The 27,151-nt window shown below is 42.8% G+C and overlaps 1 protein-coding gene across 1 annotated transcript in view; it reads left to right on the top strand.

Annotated features, from left to right (window-relative positions):
- Positions 1-27,151, top strand: part of ZGRF1 (zinc finger GRF-type containing 1) — a 554,924-nt gene that overhangs the window by 68,821 nt on the left and 458,952 nt on the right. Inside the window, exons 5-6 of the mRNA XM_069241594.1 lie at positions 625-810; positions 23,481-25,788. Coding sequence (XP_069097695.1) covers positions 625-810; positions 23,481-25,788 — 2,494 coding nt within the window. The remainder of the gene's footprint in view (positions 1-624; positions 811-23,480; positions 25,789-27,151) is intronic.

The raw sequence follows: 27,151 nt of genomic DNA, 5'->3' as shown, positions 1-27,151 counted from the left end.
GAGATAACATGCTATAGTGAGGCCATGCAAGAATCTTGCAAAGCCACTCTTGGAAACGGGTCTTTACGCTGTTTAGAGTTTTGTAATAAATCCAGATGCCTAACGCTGCTTTCATCCATGGTATAGACTTTCTAAGATACAGCCATCTGATAGCCATTTAATTCAGTCAGTTGAGAGAGGGGAATTTGACTTTAAACCCAACACCTACTCTGCCAAAGAACCACCATTTATTGTCAGTGAAAACATCAGATATAACATCTGTTAAATACACAATGACCGTAGATACCAATAGGCAAATAAACTTGTAGAGTCAAACCTTTTGGTACTAAATTAATTTGAATGCTAGACTGTTATTAATTATGAAACCAATGATTATAGACCGCTTTACCTTTTGATAAATCTTTAAATGAGCCACATTCCCACTGAAACGTAGAAATATTAGGAGTGTATAATGTTACGTTTTTTCTTAGGTCTTGCCGTTATTACCCCATATTTTTTCTGAAATGTTAGACACTATTTTTGAATATGCTGTGTAACAACTATTGTATCATGGATTGCCTGTAAAGCATCTGGATGAAACATTGTATGGTTGTTATTTTACATGAATCATTCTTTTGCTTGTAGCTTTGTCCTGGAGATGACCTGGAAAGTGACCGGTATCTAATCACAGTTGAAGCACAAAAAAATCTTAATAATGCTTCAAGAGAACCAAGTGGGAAACCAGAGCTGCCTTCATCAAGTAAAAGTGACTTGAACCCCATAAGCCGTCCTACGCCACGTCTGGCTGTGGGTTTAAAAAGGAAGACAATGGTACTAATTAATCTTTTCATTATGTTCCATTATTTTTTTTGTTATAAGTGTGTCTTTTCTTTTCATATATTGCTGTGCACGAGCCAGGTTAAGTAATACCTCTCTTATTTAGCTGTAAAGAAAATGGGCATTCTTGAAAACTATAATTTTATGACATCTGCATTATGAATCTTGTATTTAAATTGTGTTAATGCTGCCAGTGCATATACTTGTAGGGCTTTTGGCATTCCAATGACTTTCCACATTGTTTTGACAGTACCATCAGAAATCAAAGTCTGTTTGTGCTTCTGATGAGGTATTCTACTCTGATTTTATTCTCAATTATGTAGCTGCTACTTATATATTGACCTTTGGGTATATAATTTTGGTGTTGAAGAATTATGATCAATGGCCCTTCCCAACTGCTTATCCATGATTTAGGAGACTTGATCTAGCACATTTCTCAGCAAATAAATGTGTTTGTTGGTTTCTAGATTGCAAGGTCTCTTGAGTACCAACCTAGCCATCTACTTGATGTATCTAGGTCATTCAGGTGCATGTTGAGAGTTCCTTCTAGTGTATTCTGTTGGATGACCGATTTTGGCTCAAGGTGGGAAGTACTTTTATAGCAAGATAATAGCCAACTCAGCGGTAACAGAACGTTCTTCCAATTGTGAAATTTTCCTCATTTTTCAGCCTGGACCTTGTTGCTTCTTTGACTGAGTAAGTGTTGGACAAAATAAATGTCTCCACTGTTGAGGTGGTTGCTGGAAATGGGAAAGCCCTTCAACGTTTCTGAACATTTGCTTGTTCTTTTATGATTGTGTTGGTTTATGCAATAAAGTTGCTAAGGAATCTTTTATCAGGTCAATTACATTTCATTTTCCAAAACCTAGGAAATTGGAGGAGTTCAAGTTCCTTGAAGACTTCAGGCTCATTCCAAGCCAAGGCTTCATCAGTGGTGTACCATGTACATGCCCCTATTTTGAACATTAGGCTGGTGTCCGCAATCCTGTGGGGTTTTGTCCTCTTCATTACCTATAGCCAAATATTTAGGGATATTGTTCAATAGCTCCTTGACTTTTGATTTACAGGTTAATCAAACCATCGAAATCTGTTTTTGGATGATCAAAACCCTTGAGAAAATGTTACCCTTTCTCCCTAAGGATCTTAGGACTTCTGTTGTACTTGCTCTGGTTATGTCCAGATTCGACTACTGCAATGCGATATTGTTGAATATTAATCGAGGCTCTCTACATAAGTTACAACTCCTGCAGAACGCTGCAGCTCGCCTAGTGTTGGATCTCCCTAGGGCGGCATCTGCTAGCAAGAGTCTCATAAAGCTACATTGGCTGCCCATTGGAAAGAGTATTTCCTTTGAGGCTCTTTGTATTACTTATAGGGATTGCATTCCCATGGCTCCGGATATCTTTGCTCCACACTAGGGTGGTATACGCCTAGCCATTGTTTGAGATCCTTGTCCCCCGCTGTAGAAAAACCAAATTGGGTGTCAATGCATTTTCGGTTGCAACAGCTAAGTTGTGGAATTCTCTTCCTTTACATATTAGGAAGGTGGAAGCTTTTTTTGCCATTCCCAGAAACAGCTTAAAACTTGGCTTTTTGCCCAATAACCTGCCCCTGTTTGTTATCTCATTGCACTGGTTTGTTCCTCTCGCTGGTTAGCGCTTCAATGCTATGGCCAGAACTTGCTCTATAAATATAAATACATTTGTAAGTTTAACAACTTGTGCAAAAGGTACCTTCATGTTTGTCTGCACTCTATAAATACAAAATACATGTGCTGGTATATCCTGTCTCCCCCAGAAACCCCTTTCCACAGCTTGTAGCTGTAAATATCTGATTTCCAACTATTTGAAAATGAGAGTGAGCAGAACAGAATAGTTGAGAAAAATGGATGTTAGTGGCAAGTCCAGTATTAGCAGTAATATCTCTTCCTCCTTCATAGCATTTGCTCATTCATCACCTCAATTAGCTTATGCTTCTGTAAGAAATTTGATTATTTTTTGGGGTGGGTTACTACCTACCTCACAAAATTACTACATCTTCTGTCAGGGTGGACTCTCAAAGTCGTGGAATTAACCTGAGCTGATCACCTTGGTAGCTATGGCACAGAGCAGAAAGGCTTAACTTGGGGCAACATGTAAGGTAATTATGCAGTACCAAACAGGAAAAATCACAAACCAAATTAGAAACAAGATAGAATAATAGAGTAAAACATAATCAAATTACACAAAAATGACAAAAATCCAGTAAGGGGAACTGTAGATATGAATATTTAAAGTCTCAAGTGGACATAGTGCGAGTGAACAGTAAAGTGCCAATGATAGTCAACGGTTGCTGTAGACAGGGACCTAGGTGTAGTTTGTCCCGGCCAAATATTTTACTTTCTGACCCATTCTTTTAAGTCCCAGTCAACCCCATGAGTACAATTCTAAGGCCCCCTGGACCTTAGGGAGAGGCACTTTGAGACTTGCCGGATATTAGGCAGAGGCCAATAGCAGGGTCCAGTCCATGTGCAGTTGCCACTGGTCAACTGGGTACTTCTAGGAAAAGCCCTCTGCCCTTTTGTCACACACTGTGTCAACCAACTGACCATTGAAGTCCACGTCTTTGTCCTGGGTGCAAGAGGGATCATGTCCTTCAGGGTTCTTGTCAGATCACAAGCCGTTCGAGGTACAGGGCTTGGAAATTCCACTCGATCACTCACATTGGCGAGACTTATTTGACCAGGTGGAGCTATTTTTAATGCTTACTCGTCCCTTCTGGCAAGTTCACACTGAACAGGTGTTCTGTTCAGTTGAAAAGTGGAGGGGCCTTTAAATCTTGTTCTTATGTCACATTTGCTGTATTCACAGACGGAGGTCAAAAGTCAGTGTTTCTTGCAATTAATTTTAATTATACCAAACCACAATTCCAGGGTAAATCTAATAAAGATTCTACCAAGCAAGCTCCTGAGAGTACTAAGAAACGCTGGGATAAAAAATAACAAACACCTAAAAAAGAAAGGGGAGAATCGCCACATATGGAGACCCCACAGAATAGATATAATCTCAGGAAATAGAGATAATATAAAAACACCTAACAGATATCAATATACTTATACACGCCAATCTCGTTCCTTTCAGGACTCACCAGAAAAACGCAGTGAGAGAGGTGGGCGATCAGAGCGAAGAACTGAGTATGTGAAAACCGAGACAGGAATCGCAACGTTCAACAGAGGTTTCTGTTAAAAAAGAAGAGAAACTTCCCCAACAAAAACCCCAATTCAAAAAGAAAAAAGTGGCAGCAGTTGCAGTTCGTCATGCCACTCAAGAAGAGTACTCTATTGAACAAGAAGTGGTCATTAGCGCTATTAGACTGCGCAGCAGAGGTCACAATAGTTTGCCGGAATCTTCTAGAGCATCTGGAGGTGAAAGCAACTTATGACTTCCTCCAAGTAGAAACTGCGGACATGCGTGTCTCCACGCCTGATAGGGTGTACAAAGTAACGTTACAGCTAGGAGACATTCAGCGCACAATTGACACAATCTTTTGGGACTGCGTCGTAAACATATGATATTCTATTGGCCAAAAGGGATTGGCCACCTAAATTTGTCCATGCTTGCCCATATGGGGAAGATGTTATTAAACATTCTTTCTCGCCTCTTGTTCCTGATGAGCCCGCAGAATCCTATGCTATTGATTGGTGTGAGAAAACAGGGCTGATTGCAGAGGCCCCATAACTTTTTGCCCCCATTTTCCACTTTTTGCTGGTGTTTTCCTGACTTTAAAGGTGCCCTGGGTACTGCTAACCAGTCCCAGGGCCTGTGCTCTGTGTAAAATGGATATGCAAATTAGGCTAATTATAATTGGCTAAGTTAACCTACCTATAAGTCCCTAGTATATGGTAGGGCATGTAGGTTTAGGGACCACAGCATAGGTGGTGCACACCTAGGTGCATTGCTGAGGTGCCCAGTGTCATTTTAAAAGCAAGCCTGCTTTGCTGGCTGCTTTTAAATTAAAGTTATATGCAAATTCGACTTTGGAATTAAAGGTACTTCCAAAGTCTTAAACAACCTTATTTTTACATATAAGTCACCCCTAAGGTGTGCCCTATGTGCCCCTAGGGCTGGGTGCCATGTAACTATAAGCAGGGACTTTATAAAAATAGATTTATAAGCCCTGGTGAGGTAAAAACAGCCAAATTCGTTTTTCCCTCATGGAAGTAAATGGCCTTCATAGGCTAGAATGGGCAGACTTTATTTTAAATTTTAAAGTCTCCTTAAATGTTACATACCAAGAATTTGGTATCAAATTAATTGTTGTAATAAATCCCACAACTTTCAGTTGTTGGATTTAATATAACTTGTTCAGGTAAAAAGTTTAGACTTTACCTAAAAAGTTGCCAATTTCAGCTCTGCATTGTTTTTGCTGCTGTGCTCTGATTGGCCAGCCTGCAGCAGCTTCTGCCAGGCTGCCTTGATGAGGTGTGAAGTGGCCTGGCTTCACACAAAGGAATGTGCTTGGGGGAGAGAATCTCCCCTCAGCAGATGGTGAGGCAGGAAGGGGGAGGGCTGCCAAACTGGTCTTCAAAGGCAGAGAAGGACATTTGCAGCACCCAGCAACACCCCCACATCCTGCAACCCCAGACAATTAGGTGCCCCCTTGATTAGATTAGGAGAGGGCAGGAGAGGGGTGTGTTTATGATTTTTAGCCACACCAGTGGGTGGGCTCAGCCAGATGTAACCTCCAAAAATCAGATTCATCCATGTTGGATTTTTAGAGACTGCTGCCTTCTGGGATGGATTTTTGCCACACTTCCCAGGAAGTGGTCATCACAGGGGGACGACCCTGTCCCTGATTGGAGAACCAGGGCCCCCCTGCTTTTCACCCAGGAGCAAGGATAAAACTGGCAGACCTGCACCCACACCTCAGATCCCCTCCAGAATTCAACAAGAAAGGAACTAAAGAAGAAGAAGGACTGCCCTGCTGGACCCCTGGCCTGCACCTGGAACCTGCACTCAGAAGGACTGCACCAGCTGCACACTTGGGCTTCACCACAAGAAGGACTTTGCCTGGCTTCAACTGGTTCAAGGAGGGACTCCCTGTTTGCTACAGGTGAAAAATTGCTAACCAGAGTCCCCTGCACCAACTCCTGAAGAAAGCGACCAGCTGACCACTGTCCAGTGGCCAAAAAGGAGTTTGCGCAGGTGCATTCTGGGAGTTGAAGTCCGCACCTCCCAAGGACCATCACAGAACTTCTGGACCCTTGGGGTGAGCTGTGGACCCCAAAAGAACCTTAAAAGAACATCTGGGTGAAGCCCCAGAAGTTTGGAAAAGATTGGAGAATTTTTTTTAAAAAGCTCCATAAAGTGACCGACCCGACGCGGAAATTCTAGCCGGCTTGCCTCAACCGCGACCCGGCCTGACTTCGTGGTTCGTCCCGGTAAAGAAAAACATCCAAAAAAGAGACTAAGTCCGAACGTAAAAAGTTGACCGGGACCTTCCAGCCATCGTATCCGAGAAGGGCTCCACGGACGTCGGATCAAGATCCAGGTTTACCCCGGTCGAAGGATTTTCATCTCGAAAAAACAACTAAGTCCGAAGGTAAAAATCACCACCGAGGAAACCGACTTCGCGTATCCGGACAAGGGCTCCAGGAGGTCGGATCCAACTGGCGGGTTCGTCCCGGGGAAGAAAAACATCAAAAAAGAGACTAAGTCAGAAGGTAACTTTTTAACCGAGGCCTCCCGCGACTTGTAGCCGAGCAGGGCTCCATCGCGGTCGGCCTGAAAGTTTGACTTTGCCCCGGTCCAGGTGCAACCAGATGACCCGATTGGCGCTTTTTGTTTCTAAGCGCTAGAAAATAATAATACTTTAAAAATTCATATCTCCGGTTCCCCTGAACCGATTTTAATCGTTTTTGTGTCATTTTAAAGATAAAAATATAAGCTATCTTTATAAATTGGTTTTGGATTTTTAAACTGTTTCCTGTGTTTTATTTAATTACTGTTTTGTGATATTTGAATGCTTTACACTTTGTCTCCTAAGTTAAGCCTTGACGCTCGATGCCAAGCTACCAAGGGTAGAGCTGGGATTAATTTACTGAGACCTAACTGTACCTATGTGGAGGTTAGTGGCTTGTTGCTAGGTGTAGGTACCTACCTGCCCTACCAATAACCCATTTTCCAACAATTGGGCATTGGCGCAGGCACCCTCGTTATATCGCAACCACGTAGGGTGGGATAAAAATTCCCCCTGTCATGTAATCCCTATTAAAATTCAACCTCAACCACTACCCCAATATCCAAACAAACATGATGCAATGAGGGAAATACTCACACAACTGCAGTACCAGGGAGTAATTGAACCCTTCGTCTCACCAATTAATAATCCCTTATTCCCAGTAGCTAAACCGGACCATGCGTACATTTAAACATTCCGACATGCACATATGCCATACAAAACTCGCACAGCACTCATGAACAACATAGTGCGCAAAAAATACAAAGCAACACTGGACATTTCCAGTGGTTTCTTCTGCCAAAATATAACGCCTGAGAGTAGAGACTAAACAAATTTCAACGCACTCTGCTCCCAGAAAAAATTCTGTTGTTTACCCCAGGGGTACAAGAACAGTCCAGGACAGTTCACGGCTCGTGTGACTTCAATATTGCAAGTCATTGACCCTGAAGCATTGTTCTATGTAGATGATATCTATCTCACGGATGATGAATTACAGCAACATCTAAGACGGGTAGCCCGCATTGTTGTGGGATTTGCCAAATTTGGCTATAAATTAAACTTCAAGAAAACAAAAATAGCCTTCCTTTGCATCCTGTTTTTGGGATATGAGCTATCAAGTGAAGGAAAGAGCCTAGCGCCTCAATTCTAGGAAAACTGAGCGCAGTCACAACCTCCAAATACCATTAAAAAAACTCCAATCCCTATTGGGTTTTTAAAATGTTGGCAGAACTTACCTTCCAGATTACACATCATGCATAAAACCTTTATATGACTTAATACGTCCTGACTTTTCGAGTAAATTTTGGGCAGTTGAACACACACGTATTCTCAGAGCATTGCAAACAGACATGCTTGCAGCACAACACTTACACACGAGCAACAACAAAAAGCATCTGGTCATCAGAATAATTGTTGGTGCCATTGGTTTCACCTATGTAACTTTCAATGAGGGGAAGACAGTCCCGATTGCATACAAATCTCATTTGTATTCAGCAGCAGAACAACGCTTTGCTCCCACTGAGAAAATACTCACTGCTGTTCAGATTGCTGTCATCAAAAAAAGACCACTAGCACAGAATAAACACATTATTGTTGTATCTCCAATCCCAGCTCCTGAGGCCGTTACCAAAGCCAGCATTCCTAATGCTAAAGCATTACATCCATGTTGGATTCAATGGGCAACGTCTTTGACAGCCACTGATGTAGACTACATTTTCGACCCAAAATTACAAACACAAGAATTTTTGCATTATGAGCTAGAATTCCCAGTTCCGGCAAATACGTTGCCTATTGATCAGTATCAAAGAGTCATGTACAACAATTGCTCAGCACAACTAGCAATAGGCACAAAGCATCAATACTCCGCTGCTTGTGCAGTTGTAAGTGGCTACATTGAGGATAATACATTTTGTCCCCAGCATATATCCACGCAACCCTTAGAGGATTGCACAGCACAACTAGCAGAGCTAAAGGCTCTGGTGATGGCACTAGAACATACGGCTCCTATACAGCCAACAATGATTGTTTGTGATTCGTATTACTGTGTCCAGTCCTTCAATGAATACCTGCATTACTGATGCCAGAATGGGTTAGGAGATTCTAAAGGCAACACCATTAAACACAGACTTCTGTGGGGGAAAGTAGTGGATCTGAAGGAAATAGTATCAAGCGTCCATGTTGTACATACACTTGGACACCAGCACGTTGGAATACATGTAGCTGGAAATACACTGGCTGATGAAGCAGCCAAATCAGCAGTAGCTACGGCTGCTGTTGCTGCAGTAACCCGTTCTGGAACAAAACCAGACGATGACATGCTGTGAAAGCCACGGCTGAAGGCACGCCCTATCCAAAAGCATATCCTGCTAAATATTCCTACTGAATTGGAGGCTTCCTTGATGCCGAAGTAAAAATACCAGGCATGGGAATTCGAGTAATTCCCAACAAAGACATGAGAATAGAGTCTTAGGTACGGGTCATAGTTGGCTTAATCACCTGTATGGAGTCCAGAGAGCACTTAACAATCTGCCTAGAAGGTCACTGGGGGGGGTCGTACTTCATATGAGTGCCTGTTTGGAACTCAAATGTATGTTCCAGATCTCGGTAGTCCTGGCGTGGCGATGGCAGAAACATGTTTTGACATAAAAGAACGTGTCACTGTCTTGCAGGAATTACAACAGTTCCATGATGACAACACTTCTGCCAGTGCTGCCTCAGCAGGAATTAAGGATGTACCAATAATACCCACCAGCTGAATTCCAAAAGTTAGGGATCTAGTCCGTGAAAACGTTGCTGTGAAAAAGGAGTTTGGTCCTTCTTATCGTGCACCGGTCCCAGTCTTGGGAATACACAGTACCAGAACTGTCATTTTACCACCATTGGCTGGTGCTAAAGAAAACTGCTTTTTATCTATTGACAGTGTCAAGTTACACCATGTGGCCAATCCTGCACAGCAGACCAAGAGGGAGCAGCCAGTAGTCCCCGAATCCCTCTCATTACTCGTCAAGACATCCCTCTACAACTTTTGAGCAGCAACGCTGACACCTCTCTGAGCGTGGGGAGGATGGAAAATGATTGTGCACTAGTTCGACTAACATCTGTTAGAACAAACAATAAAGAAATTACTAATGGTTTGTCATTACTGTGAAGCACCGCAGGAGACCCCTACTACAAATATGGCTCCAGTTTTTACACAAACTGCTTCTGGATACTTTGTCAACATCAACAACAGTTTCTCTGACTCATTTGCCTCCTCTACATCTGAACTGCCAAAAACATGTAAGCTGATAAACTGACTTAAAACAAATTACTTTATTTTCCCATGGAATTATCTGTGGCTTTCCCCGACTGCATTAGCTTTCCTATCTTGGATTGGCTTTGTCATAACATTCGTTCTATTAATACATGGTAATTTTCTTCTTGAAAGGACACAAGGTCCTCACAGACTTGTCTTTCTTGAACATTTCCGCTATACCAATTCCTGATGGGATTGTTTGGGATAAAGTCACATTTGATGTATACGGCCTCACAGAGGTCCTTCAAATACCATATGTGTTTAAACTTTCAATGAACGATGTAATAATTTGGAGTTGTTTCTGATGACTGGGATGTGAAAACAGTTGATTCTATGATGACTGAGTTGCAGTATTTCACTTTATTTGAAAGTGAAGATGTTTATCAATCTAAAGAGAATTATGGTGATATGTTTGCTATAATTATTATGGGCACCAATTCATTCACAGAGCAAGTACCCCAAAGACTATTTTTATTTACACACGATGGGAACATTGTGCAACTCCACCACAAGGAAGTTCTAAAACATATTCAGAAAAGTTTGATTATTTTTCTAGGCACAATGTTAAAAATAATGAGTCATATTATTTCAAATTGCCATTGATGGAAAATGTACATATATTATTGACAGATACGTAATTCATTTATTCATATTCCTTGGTTTCCCGGTTGGCTATAGAAGGCTATGAATATTGGTTGAAGTCGATTGACTTAAAATTTGTGTGGTGAACAAGAAATTGGCAAATAAAGGGGAAGGGAGCTTAATTTAGAGTATGCCTGTTACCTGTTCAAATATATTTTTAAATGAAACTGTACAACAAGCAAAGATAAAGGAATTGAATGCGCCCAGTATTCCTGCCCCTGCTAAATTTTACATATGGCAAAAGTATATAAATGCAACTGAAGATCAGCTTGATGAATGGGTCCAGAATGGCACGTTTAATGCTTCACTGTTGCGTCCTGGCGGGTGGTTATTGTGGCCAATAGATAAAAATGGGTGTTATAAATGTTTTATAAACTCCACAGGGTTTTTAGAACAACTAGGCCGGACCTTCGCTATGTGTCATCCGAACATGCGGGTATAGTAACAAATACATTGTAGGGAAATAATGCCAGCAATGGTTGAAGAGTTCCTCACTTGATGCTGTTAGAGAACACCCCAGTCTCCTGTCTAATAACACTGACTTACAGGATTTCCTGTTAGGCCCCAGAAAACATCGCAGAAAGCGCTTCTTATATGTGGTCTATAATGAAATTTGGAAGCTTTCTCAACAAGAAGCTGCTGCCCGGTTAAGGCAAATTGATCAGGAAAACTTACAGTAGGCATTAGATGTTGTAGATAATGGGATTAATACCCTGTCCGACCAGATATACACCTTAAAGAACATTGTTTCTTTTGCAATAGACATAACACAAAGTGACAAGTTTTCTTTACACCATCGACAGAGTCAACTAAGGTCCATTATGCAGTTGGGTTGGACACTTCAGACATTGAAGGCAGGTCGCGTTCCCTGGCAACATTATTAGTGCAAGGGACTTTTTTTCCACATTTAATTTAACTCGACAACAACAACTAATGGCTAAGAAAGAAGCAACTTCTGTCATGTTAATATTGAAAAGTTAGAAAGGTTGCCTTTTTCTGTGGCCGAAATACCATCTGCTGAGTGGTTAATACACTGGGTCATTACTATGCCTATTTCAACACTACAATTCACGTCCTGCTTAAATCACATTCCAGTAGGCAGATACGAAAGGCTAGGAGATAGCTACATCCATGAGGTGTGGGAGCTACCCTTCTCGTACAAATGTCTCAGTGGCATGAAAGAGGTCTTTTTTAGCGGTAGTGAATGCAAGACTTCTGTCAGCCATTCAATGGTTTTAAACAGCTGTCCATGCACGAGGAGTGTAACGCTTTGGCAGTGAAATTGGCTTGTTATCTGAAGGGAGTTCCAGTCCCCTTGATTAGACCTGCATTCCAGGTGCTCTCCAATGGCAACTATGTCCTCCTCATTAGTAAAAACTGTTGTGGGTTGCAAGCCGGAATAGTTTATTTCGGTCTCTAAGATGGTTACATGCTGCAGGAACGTACTTTTTCCTCCCACAACACAGAGTGAAGTAGCTGAGATTTGGCCCCATATTGCTACTTCAAAAGTGAATTTTGACAAGTTGAGCAGACTCAAGGCTTTATTGTTTCACAAACATGTGACACTCACATCTGCACGTGAGACCTATGCACTTCAGGTGGCAAGGTCATCAGCAGAGAAACAGTTCCTTTTAAGTACTAACTTTCCAAGACACTTTGGGTGAGCTTGTGGGACAAATTTTTAATGCATCCAGTACTATAGGAATCGCAAATTTCTTTAAGGATGTTGGTTCTGGTTTCGTTCACACCTTCTCTATATTCGGTTTAATACCATCAGCCCTCCACTCAGTATTCTCCAGTATTTTCGGGGAATTTCCGATAACTTTGGCTTTAAAAGGTGGCATTTTGCTATTCCTACTTTTTCTGCGCAATGGCTGTCCCACCGCTAGAAGGAGGACAGAAAGTGCTCCCACCAGCGCAGCTGTGCCGTGAACTCATGATGCAGTACTTTGGAGCAACACTCCTGGAGCAATTGGAGTGTGACTGGTCTCTGTCATTCAGACCGGTTTTGCATTGTGTGCAGCCCATGTTTCGGTGCCTCTGGTGCTCATTCGAACATGCACTGCAGATTTGTCTTTTTACGCAGCGCTTGCTTTCATTGGGCGCTGAGGGCTCTTTACCAGACATGCGCATTGAGGGTGCGTTTGCTATGGGAAGCTGCTTATGAGTTGCCCTTCATGGAGGATGCAGCTCTAAACTCATTGCTGGGCACACCACGGACAGCTGTTACTTTGGCTGGAGCTCAGACTTTGGAACACGAATGCTCCTTGGTTTTCCTTGGCGATGAACTTCCTACTTTACCACCTGCTGAAGTGGAAAATTTCCTGTCTTCAGTTGTCCCGGATTCGATTGGCAACTTCCAAAATGACTCGGACTCTTGAAATTTGGCCTTTCTTCCGCCACAGTTACCATTTTAAATTGTCCTATTTACACATGCTCAAGTGTCTTTTAATTCTTCATTATTGAGATATATACACACACACACACCCTAGGTTGACTTTTAGAAGCTTTTGTATATAATTAGGCTTTGAACCGGCAAGGGACGGGTGTTGTGTAGCCATTTTAGTTATAACTTCATATTCATACACGTTAGATTAGAGAACTAGGCCTGCAGACGTGCACTTTAACCTAGATATATTTTATTCAGCTTCGTTTATTACTTTAACAATAGCCACATTTGCCGTCTTGTTTTATTTCTCTCTATCTAGCTGTTCTTTGCCTAGGTCAGCACTGCGTTCTTAAACAAGACATTTCTTTCACTCTGTGCTTTTCTCAAGGCTGAAGTAAGATAGGTTGCCGGTAAACGTGGTAACGCTTTGTCTCTAGTGTTCATAGAAACATACACACTCTTAGGTAGGGATCCTTTCTTGGAACATCAGCTGTTTTATTATAAAAACATTACTTTGACCGATGCCCGTTAGAGGGAGATTGCAGCCAGATGACCACGACTGTATGCTGATTGCTTCGCTGCAGCTGCTTGTGTAGACTACAGGCCCCTTGCTCAGGTATGAGGGATGATGTCTTCCCAGGGGAACCTGAAGGGCAGAACTAGAGCTTAACATGATGTGCTCTAATATAGCCTAGGTAGGAATTATTTGAATGATTCTAGTGACAAAATGGTAGCGTTATTTTTATGCTCTCCTTGTCACTATTTTAATCCTGTCATGCTTTATCGTCCTGGTTATTTTAGTACATGCTTTATTATCTAAGATGCAGTTGCTTCATTAAAACCTTATTGAAACATATACTGCCTCTGATTGTCCTTGTGTATGTGAGACTAATGTAAAGGAGAGAAACTGATGCGATCTGAGTGATCACGATTTCCCTGAGGAGTCAATTGTGTCATGCGCTTGGCTGCCCAATTATCCCTGCTCTTGGGTAGAGATGAGGCACTGCTAGTTAGCCGGAGCAAAACCTGAATTAGGCTGGCAGGTGTCGCATGTAGTGGGTTAGACTCAGTCCCCCACAATGCATGTGATTCTGCTGCCCAAATCCAGTAGTCTCATTAGAATAATGAGAGCCTACGCGACACCATGTTCATGCTGTTACAAAAGGCTCCCTATAAGTCTACCATGTGAGGTCATCTTGACCTTTGCATAATACTGTAGTCATAGTCCTACACTACTGTGTCTTCTCAATTAGGGAAGTCTTCTGTTTGAATACCTCCCAAACTGCAAATCTTTCTATTCTGCACCCTCAAGTAACAGCTCAAATAAATACATAACGGATTTGTAAATACCTTCCCACCATAGTATGGGCTATCCAGAGAGCTACCGTATTAATCACTCCCATTCCTCTCATATACAGTTTTTATTCTATTTTGATTTTGAATTTTTGAAATCCTAAATACATCATCTCAGTGTATTTTGTGCCTTGTGATTTATCAGGTGCTTTAATTGAACAAATTAGAAAAAATACTGACCTTTGATTTCTTTTTATAGTTTTGCAATGAGGTAACCAGCGTAGTATAAGCAATAAAGTAGCAATTATTATAGTCCTGCTTTTTCAATATTTTGATCTCCGGAAGATTTTGATCAGTGCCTGTATGATACATATCATACAGGCACTCAGAGGGCCATGATGCAGACAGGGTTGTGGCCTTTTATCGCTCCTGCCCCCCGGCCCAATCTACTTCAGGTTCTGAAGAGCGGGCCAAGTACTACTCCATCACTTGACTCTCAGTGGAAGTGCGGGACGAGCAGTACAAGGTATCTCGGTGTGGCATGGTGGGGAGATAGGTGCATGCAGCTGCAGACTCAAAGCTCAAAGTGGAAACATTAATCCCAATAATCAGATTTTCCAGTCAAATATTTGCCTTTTTCATAAAAGTTGTATTTACTAGAAGCAAACAAAGTATATCAGCACACTAAATAATATCCACGGTCTCTTGGGTTTTGCACACTGGGTTGCCCTGGGCAGTAGCTCAGAGTCAGAGTTCCTCCTTCCCTTCTAACAGTGGTCGGTATTCGATAATTTAGGTGCATTTCAGGTGTGGCCCATGCTAGTGACTAAATAACAAAGTATTTAACTGTCCTTAAGTGTCAATTTGAGCAGTGCTACGCTCCAAGTTTGTGCAGGTTCCTGGAAGGTCTAACGGCCTAGATCAGTCTTACCTACTTTTGGTAACCAGCGAGTTTAGGGAGAACTGGGCACATCTTCTCGGGCTCCAGCCTTGCATAGTAGGAGGAACTCGCTCTCTCACAGTCTCTTCTGAATGGCACATTGAGGGTCTAACAGTCTCCCAGTGGCCCACGGTGGTGTTGGACGTCTCCTCCATGGCTTCCTCACCTTTCAGTAATTGTTATCACCAACTGTAACCTCCATTCGTCTGGCATCCTTTTGGCACAATGTTCCAGAGCACTGGCCTTAAACTTCGCGGTGGTGCCAACCAGACATACAAGGGTTCTCGATTTGCTCCACACAAGGACTATGCCCCATATCTTCAAGGTGATCACCACTTGGTATACTGGAACCGCTGACTTACTCCAACAAGGACAACAGCCTCAAACGTCATGGTGGCCTGCATATGGTGTTTGAGGTTTACTGACTTTCCACAAGATGGGTGGAAGGCCCGCACACTTGCAATGGCCCAGAGCAAACGTCTCACGGTTCGCTCACTGAAATGCACTCTACAGGATTCCTTTTGGGATTCGCCCCATCCAGGCACTCACCTCCTCACAGGGTCCGTGGCCTTGGTATGCAGGCCAAAGGCAGGTGTTACAGGGCATCACTCCAGTGATGCAGGTAAAAAGTCTTGTTCACATTACTGATTCTAATGAAACACAAAACGGCATACTGCCACCACTGCACTCATGTCACTTAATTCCTGGCAAGGACAGTAGCCATCTACCACTAAGGGTAGGCCCCTTACCGTTCACAAGACCTCATTACTAGAAGACTGGATGGGGCCCAATTTCTGCTGTCCACGACACAGTACCTGTTAGGAGGGCCGCAGATGAGAGAGAAACAGCGTTGATTCCTCTTTTGTGCTGGCGAGCTGAAGTGGTGCTGATATCACTGGGGCATTGCATGTCGCCTTTGCAATGCATCAGGCCAGGGCTGGGCCATTCGTGCTTGTAGCCCAGATGCGTTTGGTTTCCTTCTTCACAGAACAGACTGCTTGTCGATGTTTGGGGGATTAGAGGGTGAGAAGGGGAGGGCAAAGTACTGAGTTCCATAGCTTCAAGTTCCTAGCTTGGGCAGAGCCTTGGGCTGTCTTTTACCGAGCAGAGCGCTGGTTGGCTGCAGACCGGAACGAGGATGTGGCATTAAGCACCACACTCAATCCTCCGTAGCACTTGCGGGCAATCAAGCACACTTCAACAAGTGGAGTGCTAGTCGGACGCAGAATGGAGCGATGTAGTGTAGGCAGACAAAAGCAGATAACAAGGTCTTTGATGTCCCTGAAACCTCAAGGAGCATGGTTCAAGCCCATGGAGTCACTCTGGGTCTAATCCTTGATCCTTTAGCAGGGCAGAGGTCAGCGGGCAGCTCAGCAAAGCAGGGAAACAGTTCCTCAGAACAGTCAGTCACAGCAGAGTGGCAATCCTTAAGCACAGCAGCCTTTACTCCAGCAAGGTTCTTTCCAGGTCCAGTAGTGTACTGATTTCAGGGGGATCAGAGCCCCAGGTCTTGTACCCAAAAGTGCCTTTGATGTGGGGAATTATTTTAGAGGATCTCTCTAAAGTGCACAGGTCTCCCTTTCATTCCAGCCCTGGCCCCAGACTAATCAGCCCTTTGTATGGGGCTCAGGGCACTACCTTTTGAAGTGTAAGTGTGAGCCCTTCCCTTCCTCCTTGCCTGTGAAGACCCATCAGTATGCAGATGAATGCAGATGCAGCTGAGCATCCTATGTTGTGGGTGTCTGGAGGGAATGCTCAAAAGTAGCTGTCGCCCAAACTAGACGTGTATTGGAGAAAGGCTGTGAGGCACACACAGCAATGAGAGCAGAGAAATGCCCACTTCCTAAGAGTGGCATTTTGAAAATAGTAATAATAGGTCCAACTTCACTTGTAAAGAGGATTTATCAATTCCATTCCAATGATATGAAACATGATGCAGCTACTCCTTTCTGATCAGGAATTACAACTAAAGACATAATAAGGAGTTGCCACTGCTGACTCCGAGAGGAGCAGGCCTCGTAATAGTGAAAAACAACTTTGGGAGTTTTTCACTACGAGGACATGTAAAACTCAAAAGTATATGTCCTGCCTTTTTACTTACATAGCACCCTGTTTTATGGGCTACCTAGGGCCTGCCTTAGGGGTGACTTATGTGTAATAAAAGGGAAGTTTAAGGCTTGGCAAGAGGTTTTAAATGCCAAGTCAAAGTGACAGTGAAACTGCATAAACAGGCTCTGCAGTGGCACTCCTGAGACAGGTTTGAAAAGGCTACTTCTGTGGGTGGCATAATCCGTGCTACAGGCCCACTAGTAGCATTCCATTTACAGGGTCTGGATATACGGTATACCACTTTACATGGGACTTACAAGTAAATTAAATATGCCAAACAGATGGAAACCAATGTTACCATGTTTTAGAGAAGAGAGCACATGCACTTCAGCACTGGCAAAGTACTCAGAGTCCTAAAGCCAACACAAACAAGATCAGAAGAAGAGATGGAGGGAAGGCAAAACATTTGGTGTAACCCTTCAAAAAGGGCCAGGTCCAACAACATCCATTATTATGTGAAAGGTGAATTGCGTTCCTAAGTGGTCTCTGACAGATGCAGTCATTTCTGCTGAAGACCAGAAACTTCTTTAACATAACTACCAATTATGGTGTGCTATGTCCATACTCCGACTCATTGCAGATACTTGTCTTTACTCTACTGGGCTATAAATGTTTTAGATTCTCAAATCCAGTGTGTACTACTCTATTTACTGTCCTGCATGAATTTTATTAGGGAACCTCTGTATTGGATCAATGTGTAACTGTTCCATTAATTTGGTGGGAAGAAGATTAAACTATGAGTACCCTACTTTTAGTTGTGTCCAGCCTAACAAATGTGCTTGTCTGAAAAGATGCTATATATGTGAGTTGATGTAGTGTTTAGCCAGAAGCAGTTTTATTCCATAAAGAAATAATAGTTTTAGATCATAGATATGAACACCCAAGAATGTACTACATATGTTATCTGTGAAAAAGGCCATCAAGTAGCTGAGTAAAATCCACTAAAAACTAAGTTTCTCATTCTGATGCAAGGAAATTACTTTAATTACCCAGGGTCTCATGGCTTCAACTATAATTAACAATTATCAGATAAACCTGATGTGGGTTCCGCTGGTAGTCACACAATCACTGAGCTCGAAGACCACTAATGGAATGCTAGGCCATATATCCTCAAGAACCGTTTTATATTTCTGTCCTCAAATTACTGTTTTCACTCATACCCCCATATACTGAAGTCTGGAGCTTAATTGACATAAATATCCACAATTTTGCTATACGTCCCCCAACATTATAAAAATACACATCTTCGAATTACATATATTTTTCTCGGCGATATATAAGAATCAGTAACAAACAAAGTCATCTTTCCAACCCAGAGCCTAAATTCTAGCTAGCGCAAGTCCGGTGAGGGAGCGGGGGACTTAATCCTTACACTGAATTCAGATTGGAGTACATGTGACAACACAGTTATATTACTGCCCTGTCCATATGAGACTAAACAACTGTTTTGGCCTCTGGATCCTCTAAGAGCTTTATTTTGGAAATAGTTCTACGATTCGTAATTTGATATCACAGTTTCACTTTTATGTTCGCCATCATACTGTCTTTTATGATCAATATCTGAACAACTCCTCACATACTCTTATTTTCATTTTTCAATGTTCAAAAGAAGTGATCTTCCTGGGGCCCAGGCTCCTTATTTACATTACTTCCCTATAGGTAGCTGTGAGAAATTGGGTTGTTGGTTGAGCGGGGTGTGAGCCTTACTCAAGCATCCCCCACAGTCCTTGTCAGGGTGAACCACAAGAAGTCACTAAATTAACCTATGCTTAACTTTCTAGTAGCTTGCCACAAAAGTAGCAAGACTTAACTTGGAGGCAATGTGTAAAGCATTTTTGCAGCACTCAAAAAAGTGACAACACAACAAGAAAAATCCACACCAATTTAGAAACATTGAGTACAATTTAATTATTTGACACCAAAACAACAACAATCCAGTCAGTAGAAACGGAAATATGCAGTTTCAGAGATTCCAGGTAAGTATAGCGCTCAAAGGCACTGACTGCCAATAACAGTTATCTGGTCATGCGAGAACGGGTGAAAATCACAAGTTTAGGCCGACTGCGATGGAGCGTGGGCCCGGATACAGGGGCCAGGTTAGTCCTGCTGAAAAAGATACCTTCCAAAGTCCAGCACGAAGAGTTCAGTTTGTGTTGGAGGAACCTGCGAGGAGCAGGGAGAGCATCACAGATGGTTGTCTCTGTACCATGAAGAACAGGCCAAGCGTCGTGAATGGTCGTCACTGTAGTGTGAGAAAGAGAATGGGCGTTGCAGATGGTCGTTGCTGTAGCGCGAAGATCCTGTCCAGTGTCACTGACGGTCCTTGCTGTAGAGTCACGTTGGCTGTCACCGCAGGCTGTCAGTGCTATAGCGCGATGTGCAGATTTTGTGTTCCCAGTCATTTCCGTAGCACAAAGAGTCTGGTTCACCAAAGCTTTGTGTTGATGGTTGGCATGGGTAGCAAGATCTTGTTGTGAACGGACTCGTTCATGGTCGCGAGGGGCCCAAAACTTCAGGATTTCTTGTGTTCTTTCAGGAGGAGCCCAACTGATAACACACCAAGGGACCAGGACCTAGGAAGTACCTCTTGATGATCAGGAACTCACTTAACCAGAGGCCAGCAGGGCTCAGGCTTGTCCAATTGCAGTAGGTCAGATGGACAGTTGCAGAGAGCTTGTTATGACCCTGTAGCTCGGAACAGGAGGTCAGTCAGCTGAATTCTGGTCACTGCAGCCTAGAATGAAGGGTGTAGATCCAGTCTTCTTGCTCAACAAGCTGCGCAGGCCTCGAGCAGCAGGCCGTCCTCCTTCTATAGTATCCACCGGTCCAGGAGTGTATTGAAGAGTAAACCTTTCTCCCATTTTTATATCTGGTGACCGCTTTGAAGTGAGAGAAGCTTCTGGAGTTCTCCCCCTACAGAAGTGTCTGGAATTGCACAGAAGGCTAATGTGAAGTCCTTTGTGTGCAACCTGGGCCAGTGCCTTTGAAGTGCAAGTGTGGTAGGCCCATCCTGCTAACACGTAGGCCATCTATTGTGATTCTCTCTACTCTCTATTAGGAGTACACAAATGCCAACTACATTTAGTCATGTGACCCAGGAACAGGATGCAGGCACCAAATGATTAGAATATGGCAACTTTCTAAAAGTGCATTTTCAGAATTGTGACTTGAAATCCAACTTTACCATTTAGAAGGGTTTTGCATTACAATTCCTAAGACGCCAAATGGGACTTTCCAACCTGCTCCTAATCAAACGTTATCCCTTATTAAATGTAAGAAGGCAACCCAATGTTACCCTATGGGAGAGGGAAGCCTGGCACTAGTGAAAAACGAATTTGAGAGTTACCAGGACTTGTAAAACTGAAAAGTACATGTTCACATGTTTAAATACAGCACAACCTGCCCTGTGGGGTGTTCAGAGCCTACCCTAGGGGTGACATATATGTATTAAAAAAGGAAGGGTTAGGACTGGCAAAAGGTTTATTGTGCCAGCTCGAAATGGCAGTTTCACACTGCACAATGTTTAAAAAGGCTACTTGACCTGGTGGCACAATCTGCGCTGCAGGGCTACTAGTGGCATTTAATCTACAGGTCCTAGGTACAGGTTTTACCACTTTAGTAGGGACTTAGAAGTAAAGAAACTGTGGCAATTGGTTGTAAGCCAACTGTACTGTATTAAAGGAGATAGCAAAAGCACTTTAGCACTGGTTAGGAGTCAAAGTGTGCAGAGTCCTAAGAGCGGGCAAAAACAGGTTCAGAAAACAGGAGGGTGAAGGCAAAAAATTTGGGATGACCCAGCAAAGAGGACGAAGTCCTGCAGTAGCCGAGACTTCTCATTACTTTTCCTAAGAAATAAAGTTTTGCAAAGAACAAGCACTACCAACTACCAACACCAAAAGACTGACCCCTGATACCAAATACATGCACTTTGCCAGTACTTGTTGCTGTTTAAGACCTGTGCACTGCATGCAGGAATGTGCCCCCTTCTTAGATATCCACTACCACAGGTCTCCTCCAGCAAATACAAGGCATTCTCAAAGGTGCTTCCATTTACTCCCTATAATTTTAGATGTCTTTTTCTTCTGAACCCCCAGAAATGCACTTACCCTCACCTGCTGTGTGACAGGTTGGTCCTTTCTAGTTCAAAATAGGCAGAGCAAAGTATAAATTTGAGGAAAATATTAAGTGCATTATGAACCTTGAAAGAACTACAAAAAATTAAAAATATGTTGGTCAGTGCCAGCAATTGCTGAAATGGTAAAGCGTCCTTAAGGATCGTGGTTGAGGGTGTGCCAAGCGTGGTTGTGGTTATGCAGTGTGTGGGTGTGTGGAGCATAGGCAATGGTATGTGATTGTTAGCTGAGGGTGTATGTAGTATGTAGTATCGCTCAAGGTGTGCAGAAAGTGGGTGAGGTTGCGCAGTGCATGGCTGAAGGATGCTAAGCATAGTTGACTCTGGGAATGCGGAGCATGGCAGAGGCTGTGACTGATGCTGGTTAGAGCTGGGCGGCTTGTGGATGAAGTTGCGCATCATATAACTAATAACGTGCAGCTGCTAATTCAGGGTATGTTGCATCTAGCTTAGTGTGCAGCGTGACTGGCTGAGGTGCAAAGCATGAACCAGAAAACAGTAGAGCTTTGGCTTGTTACCTAGAATGCTTCACCATCCTTTGAGCTTCATGTGTGTGACCAACTATTTTTGTGCGTGTAAATTGATAGCTTGCGAGATGGTTATTATGTTTCAGAAACAACTTTGAGAACTTTTCATGGAGCTGTATTGATTTGCCTAGTGGTTATTAAGTCTACACTACGAGTGTCAGCACCACAAGTCCTCATTTTTCTTAATGTCTGTTGTTTGTTGTCTTTTCCATTTCTTATTTTTTAGGCTAGTGTGGAAAGAATGTAGAATTATTAATATGGTGTCGTCTCGAATGTTCTCAGATTTACATAAATCAGGAAATTGCTGCGTTATCATATTAAGGATTATTTCTGTACGCATAGAGGGCTGAGAGGTATTACAAGAAGGAGAGGAGTGTTAATCACAGCATAACAGGAGACGTATAGTTGTAGTCCAGATGTTCACAATGATGGGTATATTACTCCTATTGACAGAGTGTTACCCAAAAAAATGGCACACATATTATTGGTGACGAAAGGTTAGCAGGCAGAGTGAGTTCGCCAGGATTCAAATCTGTGAGCATGGAGTCCACTATCTATACTTGAAGAATGATGTCATTAGTTCGGTAAAAACCCATAAGCTGCCACTGATACGGTCAACTGATATGCTACAGCTAAGCAAATCAACACAGCAATTCATTCCTTCATGCTGCCATGAAGGCTGTTGGGGGTGGGAGGCAGTGCGTGGAGCAGGGCAATAGTAAAAAACACTTACCTGCTGCCTCGGTGTTCCACCCCTCCCGACGCCTCGGTTCTTCTCATCTTCTTCCTCCCCTCCCCACCCAATCACAACTCTTCTTTCATGCTGTTACCCAGCATGAGAGAAGTGCTGGGATTGGCCCGAGCGGACTGAAGTGCCGCTCAGGGAGGAAGTAAGAGACTGCGCTTGGTCTACACTCCGCTGTGCAGCACAGCCGGCCGGCCAAACTGACATGCTCACTTGGAAGTGCACATAATACTTCTCCTGTACCTGCTGACACGGAGGATGCTGGCCCTGCCCAGCCCTAACTAAGCAGAAAAATAAAGTGATAATAAAATACTTTTATTATCACTTTATTTTTCTGCTTTCAGCAGTGGGGTGACGCTCCTCCGTCATAGCGGCAGGGCCACCCCTATCCACATGTATGTCAATCATGACATGCCTTTCGAGACATCCATCCATTTTCTAGTATCAGTGATAGCTTGCATCAAAAATGTTGAAATACTAGAATCATTTATGGCATACTTGCAAAACTATTGTTTTCCTAGTACTAAGTAGCCTAATTGTTAATAGATGTACTAAACTTCTCGAACGTAAAATGTTTTGCAAAAACAGACCATGTGAATTATTTCTGTTAGCGTTCATTGCTTTGTTCTTTCTTAGAACCCGAGAGCATACAACAAAAATCTGATCAGTTTTGTGTTACTAATGAGGTCATGCTATCAAAACTTTTGATTTACATTTCATGCTCCAATAAGATTGCCAAAAGTAAGATTGACTTTGAAACTGTGCATCACGATAGGTTTTCAGTTTCTGCTGTTTCCTTACCCTTTGCTCTTCCGAGGCTAAGTACGGGCCAAAACAAATTATTCACAAGTATTTCTCCTTTTTTATCCTGTAGGGTTTTCTTGGACCTCGCCCTGTTCCATGTAAAGATTTGGAGCATAGTGATGTGTCGAGCAGTTCTTCAGCAAAACGCCCTTGCACTGCCTTGCCTTCACAGCTCTACCATACGTCACCCTTATTTGCTGCTACAAGTGGCAAAAACATGAAAACAAATTTGCAGGAAGACGTTGGTGCATTTGTAAAGTTGCCTCTTCCGACCGATGAAGGGCAGACCATGTCTCTCTCTGCACTGCTCTCTTCTAGACATGTTGAAGAAGTAGAAGAAATGACAGTGAATGATCAGCACTACAATTCTGATGTCATTGTAGCTACTTCTGGCCACGAACGGTCTGAAGCAACTACCATGCCCTCAAGGGAGTCCTGTAGACCCGGTGGGGGGATGGGCATCTCACAAAATATACGGAGCAAAGCACAGATTTTAGCACTTTTAAAATCAAAACCGAGTATGTTGAGCACAGAAGTGAGGACTTTAGACTTTAGAGGCAGCTTTTCCAAACACCAGGACACAACCTCAGCTGACCTTTTAACCCCTAATGAAAGGAAGACCAAAGCAAACATGGAACGAGAATGCGAAGGTGGCGATTTGATTATTAAATCAATCTACAGTAAAAGCAAGTGGGATGTTTATTTGCATAAGCACCCTAAGGATGCACCCAACAATAAGTGTACTCTTGAAGACGAAACCAAGCATGACCACTTAGACCGCATGAATGGGAATTTTTCAGGACCCAGTGCAAGAGAAGAGTTCTTTAAGCATACTAGTGAAAAGTTGTTGGATGACAACCACTGGCAGATATGCAAAGATTCTGATATGGGCCATGAAATATCTACTTCTCCCATGGGTAGCATGGCTGCTGGAAATTCTTTTAACTACAAACATTACGCTGACAACCTCCAACCTCCAACAGAAACAGCATTTGAATCAAATATAAACTTGCAGCATGAAACATCTACATACTCCTCATCACCAGGTTTCAATCTTGAAGAAATGTGTACCAAAGAATGTAGCCCCGATGTGAACATGTATCAGAATGTTGGTAACTCTGGAATATTGAATGACAGGATGGATCGCACAACAGATACGTGTTCCAGAAAGTATGACAGCGGGTCAGTTTGTGAAAACAGCCAAATGCCCAGGTCACATTCAGAAAATGTAAGCTGTGGCAGCCAGAAGCCATCAAAGAAATGTGCAGGTGGAATTGTGAAGGAGCAGTGTATTATATCTGATGGCTTCAACGATACAGATGATGAATTTTCAGAGATCACTTTTAATCTGTTGGATAGCTTTGATTTTGATAACACAGTAGAGGAAGACTCACAAGCAAGCAGCATGCCTACGCAGAGTTCAGCTGGCACTTCAAGAGAAGAAGTGGGCAAACATGAGGACCTCACTATTGAAAGAGTTCCTTTTGAAAATGGAGGCAAAAAGGGAGAACAGTGCCTTCCCAAAAGCTTTCATCTTGCAGGACACCTGGCAACAGATAGTATCTCAGTGTCCCCAGTGATTGAGGATATATTCCCTTACCCACATAGTTCTAAAACTCCTCCAGAATCATGGAGAAATGGAAAAGACCTGCAAGCATCGGTTTCATTGGTAGATTATTCAGGTTCAGGTCCAGCAACAGAATATTTAGCAGATAACACAAATGTGATCAGAGCAACTAGCACAGGTGACCCGAAAGATGCTCAGGGCCAGTCTGTTAGTGTTGACAGCCCCTTGTTAGTGGATGATGATTGCGACAGAACTTCTGTGTGCTCAAGACGTTTATCTAAATTTGAGGAGTTGGACGAAGCTGAGCTCATTTCAATTTCTTCTACTTCAGAAACCACACCTGTCATGAGCCAAGGGCCTGAGGAAGTGGATACATTGGCCAAAAGTAATAATTACTTAGATGGTTCTTTAGCAAACTCTTGGGAAAATAACAACATTGCATCAGACAATTTGGTTGTAGAACTGCCAGTAGATGCTAAAGATTCATTGGAGTTGCACCAGTATGTTAATGTCAAGCCTAATGTAGCATGCACTTGGTTAAATAAATTGAAAGACGTGCCTGCTTTTCCCACCACATCGAAATTGGCTGTGGAGAGAGGACATGATTTGCCAGGTGTCCAGGAAAACGTGACAAGTGCTGTTGTATCAACCAGGTTTCCTGATCTTGGAAATGACATTGGGCTTCTGAGGTCTCTTGGTGCACATAGTACAGCCTTAGAAAGCTTGAAGCACTTGGAAGAAGAAACCGTTGGTGTGGTGACTGGCAATAGCAGAGTTGAGTCGAGCTCTGATTATGCTAGAGGCATGGAAGGTTTGTGCTAGATACTTGTGTATAGTTGTTCTCGAGCCCCCAGTATGCTGACTTCTGCAGCAGTTTCCTTCCCAAGAAATCCCTATTTCTCTAACGTCTGTGCTGTTTACCACATAATTTCCAGTGCTGTCTTTTTCTTTGTTATTTTTTTTTTTTAGATATGTGTTGCACACTCTTCCACAACATACATTTTAGAGTCGATGGACACAACCAATGTATTATGAAGGAGTTTGAAGTCAGTTGTGTTAAATTACTTTTTCCACTGTCCACTGACCACTCTTCTTGTCCGCCCTTGAACAGTTTGCATTTCTTTGTTCCTTTCCTATATGCTTCTTTTCTCTATTTGCTTATTCCCCTCCTTCTCTTTCCCACTTTCTAGTTTTTATTTCCTTTCTTTTTTGTTTTGGCTTTCTTTTTCTTACTTTTTTTTTGTATTTCTTTGCATCTGTAATTCTCTTTTCTTCTCTAACCTATAATGAAAGTCTAAACAGAATTACATTGAATTTCCCTCATTGCTATACGCAGGCATAGCGTTCAAGTTTCCTTCAGTGTCTTGTGATTCCAAAATAAACGGTGACAGGTAAAAACGAAAGTGGTGAAGATGTGGATGCTTGGTGGGATATGATATGTTTACACACTGTCTATGGTTGCATCAAGAAGAAAAAAATCTGCATGCCAACATATCAACTACCAGAGTCGGGCCGGCTTTAGGACTGGTGGTGCCCTGTGCGACAGTTTATTGTGGTGCCCCCCACCCCGTGACCTCCTCCTCGGTGTCACTCCCTACCACCGGCAAATGTGCCCCTCATCTCTCCATCGCTCCCCTTTTACATACATTCATTTGTTTTAAAGCACTTGTAGAGACTGGCTTTACTAATCCACACAGCTAGCCACATAAAATATAGGGGCATATTTAAGAGCCCCTAGCGCCATTCTAACGCTACATTAGCGTCATTTTTTTTACGCTAATGTGGCGATATAAGGCCAAAAGTGCCATGCCATATTTACAAAGTGGCTCAATGCATGCATTGCGCCACTTTGTATCCCTTTGCACTACATTATGCCTGCACCAACCATAATGTATGCAAAAGTGGCATTACCCCGTTAGGGGCTAGAAGGGGGCAAAGAAATCTGACAGAACTTTTAAAGCCTGCTGAGAGAAGGAATTAAAAGGAAGCTTCCATTGGTTACAATGGGCCTCTCGCTGCTTTGCCGGATTACCGTCAAAATTTTTGATGCTAATTTTGCAAAGCGTCGGACTAGCATATAAAATTCTGAAGCTAGTCCTCTAACTACCCCCATGGTGCGCCATATTTTAAATACAGCGCACACATGGTGGTGTTAGGGGAGCGCTAAGGGGTGC

This window comes from Pleurodeles waltl, chromosome 1_2, assembly GCF_031143425.1.
Source record: "Pleurodeles waltl isolate 20211129_DDA chromosome 1_2, aPleWal1.hap1.20221129, whole genome shotgun sequence".
Classification (NCBI taxonomy): domain Eukaryota; kingdom Metazoa; phylum Chordata; class Amphibia; order Caudata; family Salamandridae; genus Pleurodeles; species Pleurodeles waltl.
This window is presented reverse-complemented; position numbering and strand designations above follow the sequence as displayed.